The sequence below is a fragment of the Pygocentrus nattereri genome, chromosome 14 (assembly GCF_015220715.1).
Source record: "Pygocentrus nattereri isolate fPygNat1 chromosome 14, fPygNat1.pri, whole genome shotgun sequence".
Lineage (NCBI taxonomy): Eukaryota > Metazoa > Chordata > Actinopteri > Characiformes > Serrasalmidae > Pygocentrus > Pygocentrus nattereri.
In genome coordinates this window covers 29,228,943-29,249,008 of record NC_051224.1, presented here as the reverse complement: position 1 = coordinate 29,249,008, position 20,066 = coordinate 29,228,943, and the positions used below count along the sequence as shown (strand labels likewise).

Sequence of the window (20,066 nt, the reverse complement as noted above, 5' to 3'; positions counted from 1 at the left end):
ATCTGTCAGACTCACTGGTAAACTCTCACACTCACTATCAAACTCTCTCAGACTCACTATTAAACTCTCTCACACTCACTACCAAACCTTGTCAGACTCAGTATCAAACTCTCACACACACTATCAAATATATCACACTCACTATCAAACTCTCACACTCACTATCAAACCTTTCACATAATCAAATCTCTCACACTCACTATCAAACTCTCGCAGACTCAATATTAAACTCTTTAACACTCACTATCAAACTCTCTCACACTCACTATAAAACCTCTCATACTCCATCAAATCTGTCAGACTCACTGGTAAACTCTCACACTCACTATCAAACTCTCTCAGACTCACTATTAAACTCTCTCACACTCACTACCAAACCTTGTCAGACTCAGTATCAAACTCTCACACACACTATCAAATATATCACACTCACTATCAAACTCTCACACTCACTATCAAACCTTTCACATAATCAAATCTCTCACACTCACTATCAAACTCTCGCAGACTCAATATTAAACTCTTTAACACTCACTATCAAACTCTCTCACACTCACTATAAAACCTCTCATACTCCATCAAATCTGTCAGACTCACTGGTAAACTCTCACACTCACTATCAAACTCTCTCAGACTCACTATTAAACTCTCTCACACTCACTACCAAACCTTGTCAGACTCAGTATCAAACTCTCACACACACTATCAAATATATCACACTCACTATCAAACTCTCACACTCACTATTAAACTCTCTCACACTCACCATGAAACCTCTCACATACTCCATCAAATCTCTCACACTCACTATCAAACTGTCAGACTCACTATAAAACCTCTCACATATTCCATCAAATCCCTCACACTCACTATCAAACTCTTTCAGACTCACAATTAAACTCTCTCACACTCACTATCAAACCTTGTCAGACTCACTATCAAACTCTCACACTCACTATTAAACTCTCTCACACTCACCATTAAAATCTCTCACATACTCCATCAAATCTCTCACACTCACTATCAAACTCTCACAGGCTCACTATTAAACTCTCTCACACTCACTATAAAACCTCTCACATATTCCATCAAATCACTCACACTCACTATCAAACTCTTTCAGACTCACAATTAAACTCTCACACTCACTATCAAACTCTCTCAGACTCACTATCAAACTCACACACACCATCAAATTTGTCACACTCACTATCAAACTCTCACATGCACAATGAAACTCTGAGACTTACTATTAAACTCTCTCACACTTTCAAACTCTCTCAGACTCAATATTAAAATTTCTCACAATCATTACATTATGTAACACAAGTTTTGTTCCCAGCTTTTTAATGTTATATTCCAATTGCTTATGTCTAAAACAAATTAAAAATTGCTTACATTCATCATAAACTTCGCTTTTGTGACCACGGCAACGAAAATTATGAATTTTTATTATAGAAACAGACGATTTTGCATCTTCTCATTTATTCAGTCAGACTAAGAACACTATAGGCATTGCAAATTTACAAAGATTACCAAAAACTGTTCAGAAGTGTGTGGTTTTCCGAGATTTACAACTATACTCATCATACTTCAAGGCACCTAGCAACATCTTGACAGGTGCACCGAGTGAGCTACAGGAAGAGATGGGTACTTGTTCCCATTGTGAAGCAGCACGGCTTTGAGGCTCTTGCATGAGCTGTCTATGAAGAGACGCCACTCATTCGGGTTACAGGTGATACAGGTGAAACCATGAGCCCATGGTTTGTCTTGGTCACCAGCAGGCATGCCGATGTATGCTTTGTAGGCCTCACACATCTTAGCAGATGCTTCCACAGAGTACTTTTTCGCTCTTGTCTTTATAAAATGGCCACATACATAGCAAAATGCGTCTGCTGGATGTATGCAACCTCTTGATGCCATCTAAATTGACTAAGTTGCTGTGTACTGTAAGGAAAAAGGATGTCTCTCCAAACTCGATAAAAATGGTCAATCTTTATTCCATGCAGTATCAAAGTACAAGAGTGTACTGAGGATTCAGCAGAGCAAGACTGATCACCCGGTAGCAGAGTAACACACAATATATACATTTGAAAGTAGTGGTCCTTCCTAAGCTCCTCCTGTAATGGGTGTGGGGTGAAGTGTGAATACTGTCATTATCAGAATCTGAATAGAGAATGAATTCACACCTGTCTGTGTAGGTCAATTCCCCTTTGTCTGTGATGGCTGTTGCCCACTTACTATGCAATCCCAATCAATTAGATCATGTCTCTCCGTCTCTCAGGAAGGGCTATAGTGGCCCTATATTACTGTAGTTATACAGCTACCTACAATTCTGTACACTCCCAGAAAGTTCTAGATAATTCTGGACAGTTCTAGAAACTTCTTGATAGTTCTCACAATTCCAGAAGCTTCTTAAGTATCTTGAAATATGGCGAATATCCTTAAAAATAGATCAATTTCAAAATATCATTGTGCTGACCACAAAAGCAAAGTTTACAGGGAATAATAACTTTTTTCTATTCATTTAGGGTACAAACAATCAGGAAAACACACTTAACAACTGGGAACAATTTTTTTTTTGAAAATTGTTACATGGTGTTATCAAACCTCTCACATTCACTATCAAACCTCTCACACATATCATCAAATCTCTCATACTCACCACCAAACCCTTTCACACCCACCATCAAACTCTCACATTAACCATCAAACCCTTTCACACTCACTATAAAACCCTCTCACACTCACAACCCTCTTACTATCAAACTCTCTCACTCACCATCAAACTCACTCACACATTATCAAACCCTCTCACACCCACCATCAAACCCTCTCACACTCACCTTCCAATCCTCTCACATTCACTATCAAACTCTCTCAGATTCACTATCAAACTCTCACACACACCATCAAATTGGTCACAGTCACTATCAAACCTTCTCATACTCACCATCAAACCATTTCACACTCACCATCAAGCTCTCTCACACTCACCTTCCAACCCTCTCACACCCACCATCCAACCCTTTCACACCCACCATCAAACCCTCTCACATTCACCATCAAATCCTCTCACACTCACTATCAAACAGAGGTGGACGAAGTACACAAATCATGTACTTCTAAAAGTAGAAGTCCTTACTTTAGACCTCCACTTGAGTAAAAGTACTAAAGTATTTGCCTTCAAATGTACTTAAGTTTCAAAAGTAAAATTAGTAAAAGATTAATTATGGCTCTGATGTCCTGTTATCATTTTTATAACAAGACTCGTTTCATGAACTCATTTTAGGTGAAAATCCTCCAGTGTCTCTCTTGGTAAACCAGTCTTTTAATAGAATGTCATTAATTAGTCTGACACTGATCTCTATTAAAATGATGTGATTGTGAGACATAAAACACTGAAGGAAAACAGTTGCCATCAGGGAGAACCGAGTTGCTCTGAAATCAATTTTACACACAAGCGAAGTTTCAGTTTAAGATTTATTTACAACTTAGTTTAATAAAAATTGGCTTTAAACGCGGGATCTCAAATACGTTTTCCTTGACGGTATTGATCTGTAGGTCTCTGTTCATAAATATAAACTAACTGAAACTAATTTATTATGAAATGAGAGTGTTTGTATGAATTCAGAAAAAAGAAACATGCCAGTCACTGCATATGTGTACATATTTCTATATTGTGGTCTATTTACACAAAGTTAGGTTAGTTCCATAGTTTAGGTACACATACGTGCTCCCAAATTTTTACGCTGCTGCACTGACGTTGAACCGTGTGCTGCACTTGGTCGGTATGACAACAGGTCAAAACAATCTCAGAACAAAGTGACCGTTGTACCCTGATTGGTGCTCTGGCTTTGCACTTCTTTTGTTTTGACATGTTACGTTTTTATACACACAGAAACCAAAAGGAACGACAGATGTCTCAAAATGTAGTGGAGTAAAAAGTAAGATATATGACTTTGAAATATCGTGGAGAGAAAGTAAAAAGTCGCCCAAAATGGAAACACTTAAGTAAAGTACAGATACACAAAAAAACTACTTAAGTACAGTAACGAATTACATTTACTTAGTTACTGTCCATCACTGCTATCAAACTCTCACACTCACCATCAAACCCCTCACACTATCAAACTCTCTCACATTAACCATCAAAGCCTTTCACACTCACTATCAATCTCTCACAAACTCACGATCAAACCCTCTCACACACATTATCAAACTCTCAAACTCATCATCAAACCCTCTCACACTCACTATCAAACTCTCTCATACTCACTATCAAACCCTCTCACACTCATTATCAAACTCTCACACTCAACATCAAACCTCTCACACTATCAAACTCTCTCACATTCACCATCAAACCCTTTCACACTCACTATCAAACTCTCTCACACTCACTATCAAATCCTCACACTCACCATCAAACTCTCACAGTCACCATCAAACTCTTTCATACTCATCAAACCCTCTCACATGCACCATCAAACCCTCTCACACTCACCATCAAACCTTCTCACACTCACTATCAAACTGTCTCACATTAACCCATTAACCATCAAACCCTTTCACACTATCAATCTCTCACACTCACCATCAAACCCTCTCATACACACTACCAAACCCTCTCACAGTCACCATCAAACCCTCTCATACTATCAAACTCTCACACTCACTATCAAAGCCTCTCAAACTCAATATCAAACCCTTTCACACTCTCACTATCAATGTCTCTTACACTCACAAACACTTTCACTTACACCATCAAACACTCTCACAGTCACCATCAAACCCTCTCACACTATCAAACTCTCTCACACTCACCATCAAACCCTCTCACACTATCAAACCCTCTCACACCCACCATGAAACCCTCTCACACTCACTATCAAACCCTCTCACACTCACCATGCAACCCTCTCACACTCACTATCAAACTCTCACATTAACCATCAAACCCTTTTACACTCACTATCAATCTCTCTCACACTCACCATCAAACCCTCTCACACTATCAAACTCTCACACTCACTATCAAAGCCTCTCAAACTCAATATCAAACTATCTCACAGTCAACATCAAACTCTCTCACTATCAAACCCTCCCCTCACACTCACTATCAAACTCTCACATTAACCATCAAACCCTTTCACACTCACTATCAATGTCTCTTACACTCACAATCAAACACTTTCACATACACTATCAAACTCTCACACCATCAAACACTCTCACAGTCACCATCAAACCCTCTCACACTATCAAACTCTCTCACACCCACCATCAAACCCTCTCACACTCACCATGCAACCCTCTCACACTCACTATCAAACTCTCATATTAACCATCAAACCCTTTCACACTCACTACCAATCTCTCTCACACTCACCATCAAACCCTCTCATACACACTACCAAACTCTCACACTCACCATCAAACCCTCACACTATCAAACTCTCACATTAACCATCAAACCCTTTCACACTCAATATCAAACTCTCACAGTCAATATCAAACTCTATCAAACCCTCCCCTCACACTATCAAACTCTCACATTAACCATCAAACCCTTTCACACTCTCACTATCAATGTCTCTTACACTCACAATCACTTTCACACACACTATCAAACTCTCACACCATCAAACACTCTCACAGTCACCATCAAACCCTCTCACACTCACCATCAAACCCTCTCACACCCACCATCAAGCCCTCTCACACCCACCATCAAACCCTCTCACACTCACCATGCAACCCTCTCACACTCACTATCAAACTCTCACATTAACCATCAAACCCTTTCACACTCACTATCAATCTCTCTCAAACTCACAATCAAACCCTCTCACACACACTATCAAACTATCACACTCACTATCAAACTTTCACACTCACTATCAAACTCTTTCACACTCACCATCAAACCCTCTCACACTCACCATCAAACCCTCTCACACTATCAAACTCTCTCACATTAACCTTCAAACCTTTTCACACTCAGCAGCAAGCTCTCACACTCACCTTCCAACCCTCTCACACTATCAAACACTCTCACAGTCACTATCAAACCCCCTCACACTCGCTATCAAACTCTCTCACACTCACTATCTGTCAAACCCTCTCACACTATCCAACTCTTTCTCACACTATCAAACGTTCTTGATGGTGAGTGTGAGAGAGTTTGATAGTGAGTGTGAGAGGGTTTGATGGTGAGTGAGAGGGTTTAATGGCGAGTGTGAGAGAGTTTGATGGTGTGAGAGAGTGGTTTGATGGTAAGATTTATAATTTCATTATATATCATTTATATTTATTTAGACATTTACTTGCACTACAGTCAAGGTGCCAAAAGAGGTCCTTTGAGTTTTCACAAGCAACTGTCCAAACAAACCATAGCTGCCTTGCAAATTTCTGATTGCGTGTGCATCTAGAATTGCTAAAGAACATATTTCTGAGGACATTAGATATAAGTAAATCCACTTGCATAAAAAAGGGGAACATCAAATGAAAATAAAACCAGAACCAGAAAAAAAACAGTTTCCAAAACTTCATTTAAGATTAAAAACAATTAAAAGATAAAAATAAATGTAGATGTCCAATAACCATGTAAACCAGTTTTTTGTACCTATACATTCTGGCCATTTTATCAGAGATACCCACTATCTACAGTACTGTGGAAAAGAGACCAGCGTCATTTTATTTCCAGTCAAAACAGCCATTAAGTACCATTAATCCATTAAGTTTTCAGGAGATATGCGGCTCCTAACAACCACCTGAAAGACCTGGTAGACCACCAAAACTGTCAGCATCCAATAAACAGCACTAACCGCTTTTATGTTGAGAGAGAAGAGAAAATCAAGCTCCACTCTTGCTTCAGATTCTGAAACTATTTTTCAGATACTGAAAAATATATAAATTTTAATTGTTAAGGTTTCTGTTTTGTCCTGATAAAAAAAAGGAATAGCTTGTACTTAATGGCAGTTTTGATTTGTAATTAAATAAATACAGGGTGGATAAAATAGATCAAATATATAAGATGTTTTATGCAAGCAGCTACAGGACTTTTGGTTGACTTAAAAAAACTGGGTCACAGAGAGACATCACAAGAATGAAGTCTTGCCTCTCAGTCTTTGGTCATGCTTATAATAATACATCTGCTGTATTGAATCTGTCATCCATATTCATATCACATCACAAATCAGTCAGTTTCTTTTTCCCTACATCCTTCATGTTTGCTCTTGAGGAGCCACTGTTCCCTTTTTGAACATGAGGAAGCTTCTTTTCTTCCTGTGGCCATGGGCTGAAGTGAGTGAGGTGGGCTCTTGGTTTGCTGGTGGAGGGCTACGGAAAATAAACAGTTTCTCTCCAGACACCACACTCTCAATGGCCACACCTGCCTCATCACCACAGGTGGAGTCAGTTGGCCATACCCCCTCCTTTCTGGTCCCTCCCACCCCTGGCCTTGGACCAATGGCAAATTCCTTATCTACATTAACAGATGCAGAGACTGGCTGGCTGGTTGCTGGCTGCTGTGCTGTAGAGATTTTTGGTTGATGTCCACTCTCTTGCTCTGAAACCTTCGGTTTGCCTTTAGAAGGTCCTGCAAGAGAGCTGGTGAACAGCTTTTCAAGAAGGTTCTGCTTCTTCTTAAGGAGTCTGAGGAGCAAAATGCAATACAAAAAATAGCAGTTTACTGAAGGACAGCATTAAGGCTATACAACACCTATGTAAGCCATTCATGACAAATGACATGAAGCTATACAGTGTTTACTACAAGTGCAACAATTTAAGACTTTATGGTTTGCCTGCTGGAAAAAAAGCAATCTTAAATACGTCTTTGGATTTGAAAGCTGAGGCCCCCTGTATTCGCTACCATTTTTGCATTTTTTTTAAATAAATAAATTTAATTAAAAAAAAAAAGTATTTAGTTATAAACTATTTAGTTTCCTGTTTTACATGTGTAACATTAATGTTGATGTGGGGTTCCTCACACATAGAAGCTTGCTGAAGTGAGCTAACATTAGCATTAACTAAGAAGAATAACATGGAACAGAAGAATAACAAAATGTGAAAAGAGCCTCATGAACAGCACAGTTGGTAATCGGTCATTGTTCCGGAATACATGCTTAAAGTAACCTCCCAACCCTTTGTCTCGTAGAAGATGGAAGGTTGACACTTGCTCACTAAAGTTTCAGAGGACTGGACTGTTATTGAATTGTTATTTTGTTTCATCACCGTCTTAAACGTGTCCCTCTGATTTGCTGCACTGACCTGTCCATTTCTCTGTCTGTGAGCTGAGTGCAGGTTGCCAGGTTTTTGCTGATTATGTCATTCCTCAGTCTGCCCACCAGTTCTCTGCAGGGTCCGGGTGTTTTCCTGCGTCACACAATTCAGCTCAATTCACTTTTATTATAAAGCACTTTCTACAATTGACACTATTCCAAAGCAGTATTCCAGAAGTGCAGGTTAAGCCCTCTAAGAAGTGCAGCCATTTTTTTTCCAGTAGCAAATAAATATGAAATTTGCACTTAAACTAAACTGAAAAATACCATATTTAATTTTGTTCCCTTTAGAGGATGTGTTGATTTATTTTCACTCAGAAGACCAACAAATCATGCAATCTCACTCAAGGTGTTGCATACTCAAGGTGTTGCATAAGTGTCTGCTTCAGAGTGTTCACATAGGTGTATGGACATTACCCTGCTTTAGGACTAAGTGCGTCTGTAAGTGACTGTAGTTCTCCTTCAGGTAGTGAAGGCAGAAGGAGGCGCAGGAGTTCCTGGAGACTCATCACTGATACACCATGGAGCTTCACCAGTGCTGCAGATAACACCAAATCCTATAGACACACACATACATAGACACAAACACAAACCACTAAGCTTCACCCATGCTGCAGAATCAGACCTTATGTGAGCACACACAGAAACACATGCACACAGTGGTGGAATCACCTGGTCACAGAGTGTGTAAAGCCGTTTCAACTCCAGTTGATCCCTCAGATCCTCCATCACCTGCCGCCTCCTTCCCGCCTCCCTTAATCTGCACACACACCATTACAAAGATATAGACGTTTGTGTCTGTGTGTGCAAGTGGACATTTTTGCTGTCCAGTAGAAGAGCAACAAAAATCAATTAGTCATTAATGATGTCAATTATGGAAAAAAACATTATGGTCAAGAAAATATAATTCCCCATTCATTTGAAAAGGTGAGACAGAGAGGCAGAAATAAAGCTCTCACTATAGCTTTAATGATTATTAAGCTAACATCTCCACAAGAGCACAGGTTTATATGCTAAGATTTTATTATTTTAAAGGTCTTTATTCTTTAAACTTGGGTCAGTGAGCAACCATGAATCTGCATGGTTGTACGTAAAGCTGTTTAGGCCTTCTCGCTAAGCTAATGCTAGCTAAGCTAATGCTATAGCTTTTGCTAACAAGGAGGCTGAAATGTATCTTACACCAACAGCTTCATTGACACAAGCACAGGTTTATCTGCTGTGAGCCAGAATGAATCTGCATGACTGTTCACGCCTCCTTGCCAGGGATGAACCCTGAAGTTCAAAACACTGATAAATTCACATGATATACAAGACTAATAGCTTCTACATACACCTCAGGATTCAAGAGAAAACCTGTGCTTTCAAAAAAATAAAATAAAATAGAGAGAACTATTCATTATAGTAATATTCAATACAAAAATCAGTCTATCATAATAAGCCATCAAAGAGATTAAATATCTGAAGAAACATTTTAGAAAGCAGGGTGTCTTTAAAATCAAATATGTTCTACAGTAGTAATGGTGAATTGACTCCAAAAGGGATGATTCTTCAACTCTGACGTGTCTGCAAGTCAAGGCTGACTCTTGGCTAACAACCCTAAGAGTTAAAATGCTTGGAATTGATGCTTTTACTCTGTTCATCAGCATACTACCCTCCAGTCCTTTATCAAAAAAAATTATATTGGTTTCACTTTATTTACACACAAGATAAAAGTGTGAGTCAGGCTATGGCACACAGGGTAACTCACTGCTTTGTGGCAGTGTCATACTGGCATGGTGGCATTTAAATCAGAACTGTTTTGTGCATGACTAGTTTGAAGGTTAGACATTGTGACGTCTTTTCACAGCAAGGTCATTTTTATGGGTTTAATGTATTGAAACTTTCATCAAGATTGATGTGCTTTTTGTTGTATAACAGAGAATGCAAGAAAAAGACAAAGAGGAAAAAGAAATGGATTCACTGAATAGTAACTGTGACACAAAAAAACAGTCACTCAAAGACACAGACAGAGGATAACAGCCCACTGTAGGACTAAGAATGATCTGTATGTGTGTGTGTATATGTGTGATATCTGACCTTTCAGTGAGAATGTGTGTGAGTTCCTCTCTCCTACAAAGTGCCTCCTGCAGGTTAGCAGCCATTCTGTTGTCTTTATCCATACAGAGTATCTCTTCATCAAGCTCATCAGCAGCAACAGCAGCCAGCACTTTATCAGAGCCATGTCCAAATGCTATCTCCTCCCACTCTGACTCCTCCTTCTGTAGCTGAAGCTCTGCCTCATCTAAAGCCTAGATAGAGACAAACTGCAGTGTGTTAAAACTGCAAGGAATTCTGGATACTGATTAGTCATTACTAGTTATGAATTAAGAACTTTATCATGATACATGTATACTCAGCAACCACCAGAGATACTGGTTAAACTGTTTAACAACACCCTAACAACCGCCTGGGATACCACTGAAAACACATAGCAACACCCTAATAACCACCTAAAATACTACAGTTAATTGTGTGTGTGTGTGTGTGTGTGTGTGTGTGTGTGTGTGTGCGTGTATATGTACTCATTTGGCTATATGTATGTGGTATTTATGCACTTACATGATGTATGTGCGCATTCATTTGAACTCACCAGGCTGTGTGTGTGTATGGCGTGTGAAAGCTCTTGTGTTGTGGGTGTGTGTCGGAGGTGCTGTAGTAGGAGTGTCTGTAGGGACAGCAGAGCAGAATGGGTTTCCAACACCCTGCTCCTCCTCTCTGCTCTCTCCCACTGCAGAGCCGCAAGCTCCCCCGCCACACTCTGTTCGCACATAAATACCTGCTGCTTCACATCGTCACACACAAACTCCTAAGGAACAGAGACAGACATCATGTCACGTCAAGATGCAAATTCAACTTTTGAAATTCAACTCTCAGAACATGTTTCTGTTACAGCAACTGCATTGTTTGCTATACACACTTAGCTTTGAACTGGTCCCAGCATCTCTGGTCTCTTGCACATGCAGCATAATTTTAGTTTTCAAATCTTTTTTTGGCCATTTAGCCACAGTTTTTATTCATTACTAGTGTAAAACAAAAGGGAACAGAACAGAAACTTTCTGTATTACCAGCTGTGCTGTGCTGCATCTTTCTATAAAGTTGTGCTATTTGATGGTACACGTGCAAAGAATTGAAATAAATCATAAGAGGATTCTCATGTTGGCCGCTTGAGCTACAATACACCTCAGCTCCAAGGCCTTCCACGCTGACTGGGACATTCCCCTGCAGCTAAAGATTCTTTTTGGGTTATGACGCTTCCTGGGCTATATTGCAGCAAAGAAGCAGCCAGGGATGGCTACATGTATTACACTACACCATAATTGAATTGAATTGAAATTAAGAACCATCAGCCAACTGTGTTGCACACCTAGGAATTAGATCTCCGCATTTAACCCATCTGTGCAGTGAAACACTCACATACATGCACACTAGTGAACACACACATTAGGGGGCAGTGAGCACATAACAATGAGGCCTCCAGACCTGAGAGAGACCTTTATTATTTATTATAACATTTTAGCATATATTTTTGCTCCTCACTCAGTAAATATTTAATTTTTACCAAAAAATCGTAAGTAGTTTTCACTACTAAATCCATTCAACCATCCACTGTTAGAATGCAGAGAAGGCACAGTTACTAATAGACAGAATGGGTATGTGTGGGTGAGGGTTTCCTTTTGCTAGTATCTGAAGCAGAACCAATGCTTTTCTCTGCCTGAGAACACATATAGAGAGAGCTGTGTATTATTGTGTGCTTTATAAGAAAAACCTCCAGCCAGAGAAGCCTCATCTTAGTCTGCATACTAAAGCTTTTAAGTCTTTGCCTTTGTGTGTTGGTCTGAATGCAGCACTGAGTGTGTGTTTTCTGTGTTTGTGCAAGCATTTATATACAACAGTTTGCAAATTTGAGCACCCCCAGCCAAGAGTTTTGTTGGGTTAGACCATTCTCTACAGGGAACAAGCTTTAGTGCACAATTTTGTTTTCTTTGAGCTCAAAATATAGGAAAAAAAATACAAACTTTGCTTTTTGCTGTACACTGAAGACGTTTGGGTTTGAGATTAAATGGTGAATATGATATGATTTTTAATGATGCTTTTAATTCTACCTTTTTACATCTAGATGTGTTATGGCATTTTGTTAGAACTCACCCACTGTTAAAATAAGCATGTGACTGAAATGTGTTTTTTGTTTCCCAGGAGTGCACTGTTAGATTAACTGTTTAAACAATTAATAGCTCTAAATGTCTACTCTTGGTTTGAGCCCTGGGGCTCTGCATTTGATAAAAAAGATAAAACAACAACAGAGAGCTGTCTTTGAAAAAAAGGAAGTCAAGGAAGTAAGAACCAGACAACTAACAGGTTGTTCCAAACACAACAGCAGTTGATGAAAAAAACATTGTGAAGAAAATCCCAAAAACAGTCAGTGACCAGCAACATCCACAGGGCAAAGGTGAAATTATCACAATCCGCCATTCAAACATGACTTTGAGCAGAAACATAGTGGCCACACAACCACAAGATGCAAACCAGCAATCAGCAGTAAGAATTTTACATTTTATGGACTGATGGGATGAAGACCTCTACTAAAGTGATGGAAAGGCCAGAGTGTGGAGAAAGAAAGACTCTGCTCATGTTTCAAGAAACACAAGCTCATCAGTCAAGCAGAATGGAGGTAGTGCCATGCATGAGTTTTTTGTAGAACAACAAAAACTAAAAAAGTGGCCATGTCATTCCAGTACTTTTAGAGGAGACTGTATGATGCTGATTGTTGCAGAAACCAGTAATATCTAAGGTTTTACAGTGTAAAAGAGCTCATTTTTTGGCAAGCAACATGTCACTAATGCCCTTTTTATGTGTTGTAACTGCTAATTATTGATTTTAAGGTGTTTACAACCTCATTAATTTATATGTTTAAACATATTTTCATGATATCAGACACCCTGACACAATAGTGCCACAGCAGAAACTGCATCAAAAACTCTAGACGCAAGAGATTTTCGTTCAACATTTCACATTTCGTTCAACATACGGCCAGTATTGTCACTTTTGCCCATTTGAGCCTGTAAAGAAAAATTTATTTGTCAGTGGGAAGATCTAAATGTTTGAAGAACATTCACATAACGTATAACAACATTTACATTACACAGACCTTCCCATTCATACATATCATTACAAAATGGTTCTCTAAAGAATTATCTACTGTTTTTAGGGAAAACACAAGTGGTTCTTCTACGGAACTATACAAAACTCCTTTTTAAGCACCTTTATTTTGTAAGAATGTTATTTTAAACATCCTTAAGCGGTTAATAACATTACTATTTAATTTTGGTACATTTTCACATAATAGATCAGTGAGGAAAATAGAACATTTTTTGTGTTTTTTTCCTGCTCCAGTGTTCCACATCGGTAACCAGTTCGTAACAACTCTCTGATATACCAAACGTGTCCATGAGCATGAACAATAAAAGCAAATCACTTACTGCTGCATTTTTTCAAATTTAAATGCTATTAACCCGTTAAGCACTCTGGACACTAAAAGTAGCTACTGTGTGTTTCCTTCCCTGTTAACCTCCACTCACCTCCTCCTCTGCACTGCTCTCCCTCTCTCTCTCCTGCTGAAGGAAGTGAATCCTCTCTTCCAATCTCCTCCTGAAGCTCTGCAAATCTCCTGTATCTCCAGCACAGACTCCTGGTTCCAGAGAGCACTCTCTAGAGCTCAGCCCCTTCTGCAGAAAGGCAAAAAAACATTTAGCAACATTTTTGCCAGGAAAGTGAAACTGCAGTATACTTACAAATATGCACCTATATATATGGTGCATATGTTTATGTGTATATTTGTATATATTCGCTTGTTGATTTTTGCTAGGGCACACAGATGGTAAGGTCAGAATTTGGTACCAACAGCACGCATCCATGGACTCACCCTGCTTGGTGTCAACAGTCCAGGCTGGTAGAGGTGGTGTAATGGTGTGGGGAATGTTTATTGGCACACTTTGAGCCCATTAATGCCAGTCAATCATTGCTTAAATGACACAGCCAATTTGAATACTGTTGCTGACCATGTGAATCATTTCATGGTCACAATCTGGTTACTTCCAGCATGATATTGCACTATGTCAGAAAGTGAATTTCATTTCATGAACATGCCAATGAGTTCAATGTTCTTCAGTGGCCTTCCCAAAAATCTGTGAACATAGACCCAAATCACCTTGTGGAATACAAGTCTCTTTTCCTACCCACTATTAGCACAGTGTTCCTAATAAACTGCTATATATATATATATATATATATATATATATATATATATGGTGAGGAGGGCCAGGGGTCGGTTCTCTGGCCGGGTGACCGGGGTCCTCTCTGTGTGGAGTTTGCATTTTCTCCCCGTGTCTGTGTGGGTTTCCACCGGGTTCTCCGGTTTCCTCCCACAGTCTAAAGACATGCAGTCAGGCCAATTGGACATGTTGAATTGCCCCTGGGTGTGAGTGTGTGAGTGACTGTCTGTGTCTGTCTTCCTGCGATGGACTGGCGACCTGTTCAGGATGTATCCTGCCTTCCGCCCGATGACCACTGGGATAGGCTCCAGCACCCCTTGGAAAAGTGGCTTGGAAAATGGATGGATCGATGATGAGATATATATAAGGTTTTACTTGGGTGGATTATTCTCAGCACTGCTGTGACACTGACATGGTAGGTGACAAAGTGTAGCTGTATGGTGTCTGTTTCACATTGAATAGCTGGCCCAATTTAACCCCTGTAACTACCACATTTTATGTCTCTTGTTCCCATTTTTCATGTCCACATGAATAAAACGAAATGTGAAAAGAAAAGAGGGAGAGAAATTTTCACCTTTGTGACTAGAAGAGAGGGGCCATAGGGTTCAGCACTGGGGTCAGGCTGAGCATGTCGGCCAGTGGTATGGGTCAGTGTGGTGTACAGTCTGGCCCGTGAGAGAGCACGCGGCAGCACCAGACAGCGATCAAGACGACACACACACTTTACACACTCTAACCTCACACGCAGCAGATCCGTCTCCGACAGAGCCCACTGAGATGCACACACACTTCTGCACGAGAGAGGAGGTGGTCAAACATATGCACAACAAAAAATCCATAACAAATTACAATAATTGGATTACTTAAAAAAAGTTCTGTCTTTACTCATTACTTTACTTCTAAAGCCCTATTTGAGCTGGATTAGTTTTACCAGAGAAGCTTCTGTAATGTAATTTATAAGCGCTTTGACCGGCCTATTCATACTGCACACCTGTGTAATTTACCCATTTACCCATTTACCTCAGATCTGATTGAAATAACATTCAGGTCTGCACTAAAATTACAATTAAACAGAACCAACCAAACAAACAAACAACAAAAATGAACTTTCAGTTAATATCATTAGTAAAGGATCACTGAATGCCACCAAGTAGGACAGAATTTTTTTGTGGTTAGCATCAAGTCTATTAATACGTTTTTGTTTTTACTATGAGGTCAATTTGAATGAACTTCTATTACTGAAGGAATTTAAAAAATAACAGACAGTAATTATTACATGTAAAAATTACAGAGCAACACAATTTAAATTTTTTAAAGATTTCAACATCAGTAAATGGTTAAGATGTAAACAAAGTAATTCAGAGTGGTTTGATGGAAAATGCTCTGTTCTAGATAAACTTACTGAGGCAGTACTGTTCATAATGGCTATGATAGGAACCAGACATCTGAAGAGTTTAATGCCTCTTAAAGTTTCCACACAGAAAGTTACTACACAAAATGGTTATGAATACACTGCCTAATGCCTAAGATATTGTTTTACAATAGTTGATAAAATCTGTGATAAAGATTTGACCTAAAACATCTTGTTAATTCATTTATTTAAAATATTATATTTATATTTATTCTCCAGTATTTTATCATCAACAACATTACACATTAAAACTTGAAGACACATATAGGTTCACTGGTGGCTTTGGAATACATTTATACACATCAAACCATTTCATATTGAACCACGCTGAATGAGTGAATGTTTTTATCTCAATGACAGAATTAATGATAAAAAAATATTGACAAATGAGTGGAATTCCCTGATTAAATTACTCTCTAAAACCCACCCAAATATTTACATATGCATTTTACCTCCTGTTTCAACTATTTTGGAAGTGGGTTAGTAAATTGATCTGATGGATCATGCTTAACATGACCAGCATGTTGGTGCAGGAACGCACCTGCAGTACTGTTCCAGTCTCTCTCTCATTTGTCTCTGCTGCTGCAGCTCTTGCAGTCTGCGCTGCTGGATGGAGCTCCGTAGTATTCGCAGGGTCGCAGCCATTTCTTTACCTCGCACACGCAGCCTTTCCTGGGCTTCAGCCACAGCCTCGCCCCCCACCTCCCTTTGCAGCAGCCAGCGTGGGACACCCAGCGTCTGCAGAGACTGAGACACTGCATTGCCCACTGCCTTCAGCTCCACTACAGCCTCTTGCAGAACACGGAGCAGGACCTGCAGGACACAGCATGGGTCAGCCAGAGGACTCTCACAGCATAGAGGACACTTCTGTTAGGGTCAAATAACTTGAGTAAATGAGTGCCAAACTATATATACACACACACACACAAACACATGTATATCTATGTGTGTGTGCATATATGTATAGTCATAAATGCTGATATAATTTCATAGTCATAGTCAAAAAAGAAAAAGACTTTAATAGTTTAAACACAAACAAGTCTTAAATATGCACATTTCATGATATGTATTGGCATTTTTGCATCACATCACAACACAATATGTTTGATTTAACTTTTCTTTATTTGGGACTGCCTGCTGTGACAGTAACCTGTGTTCTGTCATCTTCTCCAGGTAGAAGTTGTGTCTATGGTGAGCATAAGGTGCTGCAGTGTTGGTTTGTGTAAATCCAGCTTTCTGTTTGTTAGCTATTATTGTGTCAGGGCTAATGAAATGTGTCGCCAAGCATCAAATCGTGCAAGCAGTAAAACACGCCAAAAATCTTCTGTTTATGAATGAGCAAATATGTTTCCACTATGCTATTCACTCTTCAGGACATGGCTCATCTGGCATCTCATCTGGTATAAGAGTGGGCCACTGAATAATGAATAACAGTACCACTCTCCCATCACGCCAATTTTATTATTAAGGTGTATGTGTACCTTGCGTATTTCCGCCGCTGCCTCCTGGTCCAGGTGTGTGATGAGTTCTGAGAACTGTGTGCTGTGAGCGGAGAGGAGTGTCTGCCACCGCAACAAATACTGATCCACTGGCCCCTCACAAACACCTCCTAGTTCCTGCTGCTCACGCTTCTGCTCACACAACTGCACATGCACAAATACACACAACCTTAATAATAAACAGTAGAACGATCTCTTTATAGAAAACGTCAATTTATTAGTACATAATTAACATCCAAAATAAATTTAGTGGCCTTAAAATATTTGGACACTAATCATTCCTTAACTTCAAAGAAATTATTTAGATTACTCCAAAAATATGTAAAGACTGCTGCATTAAAAAATTCTTTAACTCCTTTTTTCTTAAAAAAAAAGAAGGGCTTTCTCAGTACATCCAGAAAAAGTGGTTTGTGAGGTACAACATAGCAGCTCAGTTTTACAAAAAGAAAAAAGTTAGGACAGTATGTGAAATGCAACTAAAATCAGAAAGTAGTGATGTGTAAATCTACTTTGACCTGAATTTAAATAAAAGCACTACAAAGACCTCTCCATGGACACCACCTTATCATGGTGAAAGGGTTTGCGTGCTTGAATGATCCTAGGAGCTATGTTGTCTAGAGCAAAAGCTCCTGGTAGGGTCTCCCAAGGCAAACCGGTCCTAGGTGACAGGTCAGACAAAGTGTGATCCAAAAATACCCTTATGAATAAAATAAGTGAACAGGACATGTGTACCCTGCCCGGATTAGGGTCACCAGGGCCCCACCCTGGAGACAGGCCTGGGGGAGGGGCGCTCATCGGCCCCAGCCCGAAGGAACTACATGAGTCCCCCCTTCCATCGACCCACCAATGATGGGAGGGGCAGTAGTAGGTGTTCAGTGCTTTGTGGATCGGGCAGTGGCCGAAGGCATGGGCCTTGCCGTTCTGATCCTCGGTTGCTGAAACTGGCTTTTGGAATGTTACCTCACTGGCGGGGAAGGAGCCCGAGTTGGTGCGTGAGGGTGAGAGGTACTGGCTAGATATATTCGGGCTCACCTCAACACACAGCTTGGGCTCTGGATCCAATCTCCTTGAGAGGGGCTGGACTTTATTCTTTTCTGGAGTTGCCCATGGTGACAGGCGGCGGGCAGGTGTTGGCTTTCTCATAGCCCCTCGACTCAGCGCCTGTATGTTGGGGTTTTCTCCGGTCAACGAGAGGGTAGCTTCCCTACGCCTTTGGGTTGGGGAACGGGTCCTGACTGTTGTCTGTGCTTATGCACCGAACAGCAGTTCAGAGTACCCAGCCTTCACGTATAGTGAGGGTTTGCTGCGAACGTCTGGCAGAAGGACCTGTCAGATTGATCTTTACCTCACACCTCCATCAGAACTTTGACCAGATATCAGGGGAGGTGAGGGACACTGACTCAGAACAGGACATGTTCCGCTCCTCCATTATTGAAGCGGCTGACTGTAGCTGTGGTCGCAAGGTAGTTGGTGCCTGTCGGGGCGGTAATTCTCGAACTCGGTGGTGGACATCCCACGTGAGAGATGCCATCAAGCTGAAGAAGGAGTCCTACCGGGCATGGTTGGTCTGTGGGACACCAGAGGCAGCTGGCAGGTATCGACAGGCCAAGCGATCTGCGGCTTCAGTCGTCGCCAAGGCAAAAACCTGGGTGTGGGGGGAGTTTGGGGAGACCTTAAGACTTTAAGTCGGCTCCGAAAAGATTCTGGCAAACCGTCAAGCGACTCAGAAGGGGAAAGCAGTGTGCCACTAGCACTGTATATAGCGTAGATGGTGTGCTGTTGACTTCAACTGGAGACATCATTGGGTAGTGGAAGGAATACTTTGAGGACTTTCTCAATCCCACCGACACATTCTCCAGTGAGGAGGCAGAGTCTGGGGCCACGGGAATAGGCTTGTCCATAACTGAGGCCGAAGCCGCTAAGGTAGTTAAAAAGCTCCTTGGTGGCAAGGCTCCAGGGGTGGATGATATCCGTCTGGAGTTCCTCAAAGCTCTGGATGTTGTTGGGTTGTCTTGGCTGACATGACTTTTCAACATTGCGTGGACATCGGGGGCAGTGCCACTGGATTGGCAGACTGGGGTGGTGGTGCCTCTTTTTAAAAAGGGGGACTGGAGGGTATGTTCCAACTACAGAGGAATCACACTCCTCAGCTTCCCTGGTAAGATCTATGCAGGCGTACTGGAGAAGAGAGTCCGGCTTATTGTCAAACCCGGATTCAAGAGGAGCAGTGCGGGTTCCGTCCAGGTCGTGGAACACTGGACCAACTCTTCACCTTCTTCAGGATTCTGGAGGGTTCATGGGAGTTTGCCCAACCAGTCCACATGTGCTTTGTGGGTTTGGAGAAGGCATTCGACTGTGTTCCCCAGGGTATTCTGTGGGAGGTGCTTCAGGAGTACAGGGTACATGGCTCTTGCTATGAGCCATTCAGGCCATGTACAAACAAAGCAGGAATTTGGTTCACATGGCCGGCAGTAAGTCAGACTCATTCACAGTGAGAGCTGGATTCCGTCAGGGCTGCCCTTTGTCACCGATTCTATTCTTAATTTTCATGGATAGAATTTTG

General features: G+C 40.7%; 1 protein-coding gene across 2 annotated transcripts in view; it reads right to left on the bottom strand.

Annotated features, from left to right (window-relative positions):
• Positions 1–5,882: 5,882 nt before the first annotated feature.
• The window catches only part of LOC108431920 (limbin), a 41,782-nt gene continuing 27,598 nt past the window's right edge, over positions 5,883–20,066 (bottom strand). For both annotated transcript variants that reach the window (XM_017705407.2, XM_037544481.1), the window contains exons 14-23: positions 17,486–17,647; positions 16,546–16,817; positions 15,168–15,384; positions 13,901–14,047; positions 10,915–11,130; positions 10,362–10,573; positions 8,958–9,045; positions 8,703–8,842; positions 8,275–8,379; positions 5,883–7,659 (exon numbers count right to left, since the gene is read on the bottom strand). In XM_017705407.2, the coding sequence (XP_017560896.1) occupies positions 7,230–7,659; positions 8,275–8,379; positions 8,703–8,842; positions 8,958–9,045; positions 10,362–10,573; positions 10,915–11,130; positions 13,901–14,047; positions 15,168–15,384; positions 16,546–16,817; positions 17,486–17,647 (1,989 nt within the window). In that variant the 3' untranslated portion in view covers positions 5,883–7,229. The remainder of the gene's footprint in view (positions 7,660–8,274; positions 8,380–8,702; positions 8,843–8,957; positions 9,046–10,361; positions 10,574–10,914; positions 11,131–13,900; positions 14,048–15,167; positions 15,385–16,545; positions 16,818–17,485; positions 17,648–20,066) is intronic.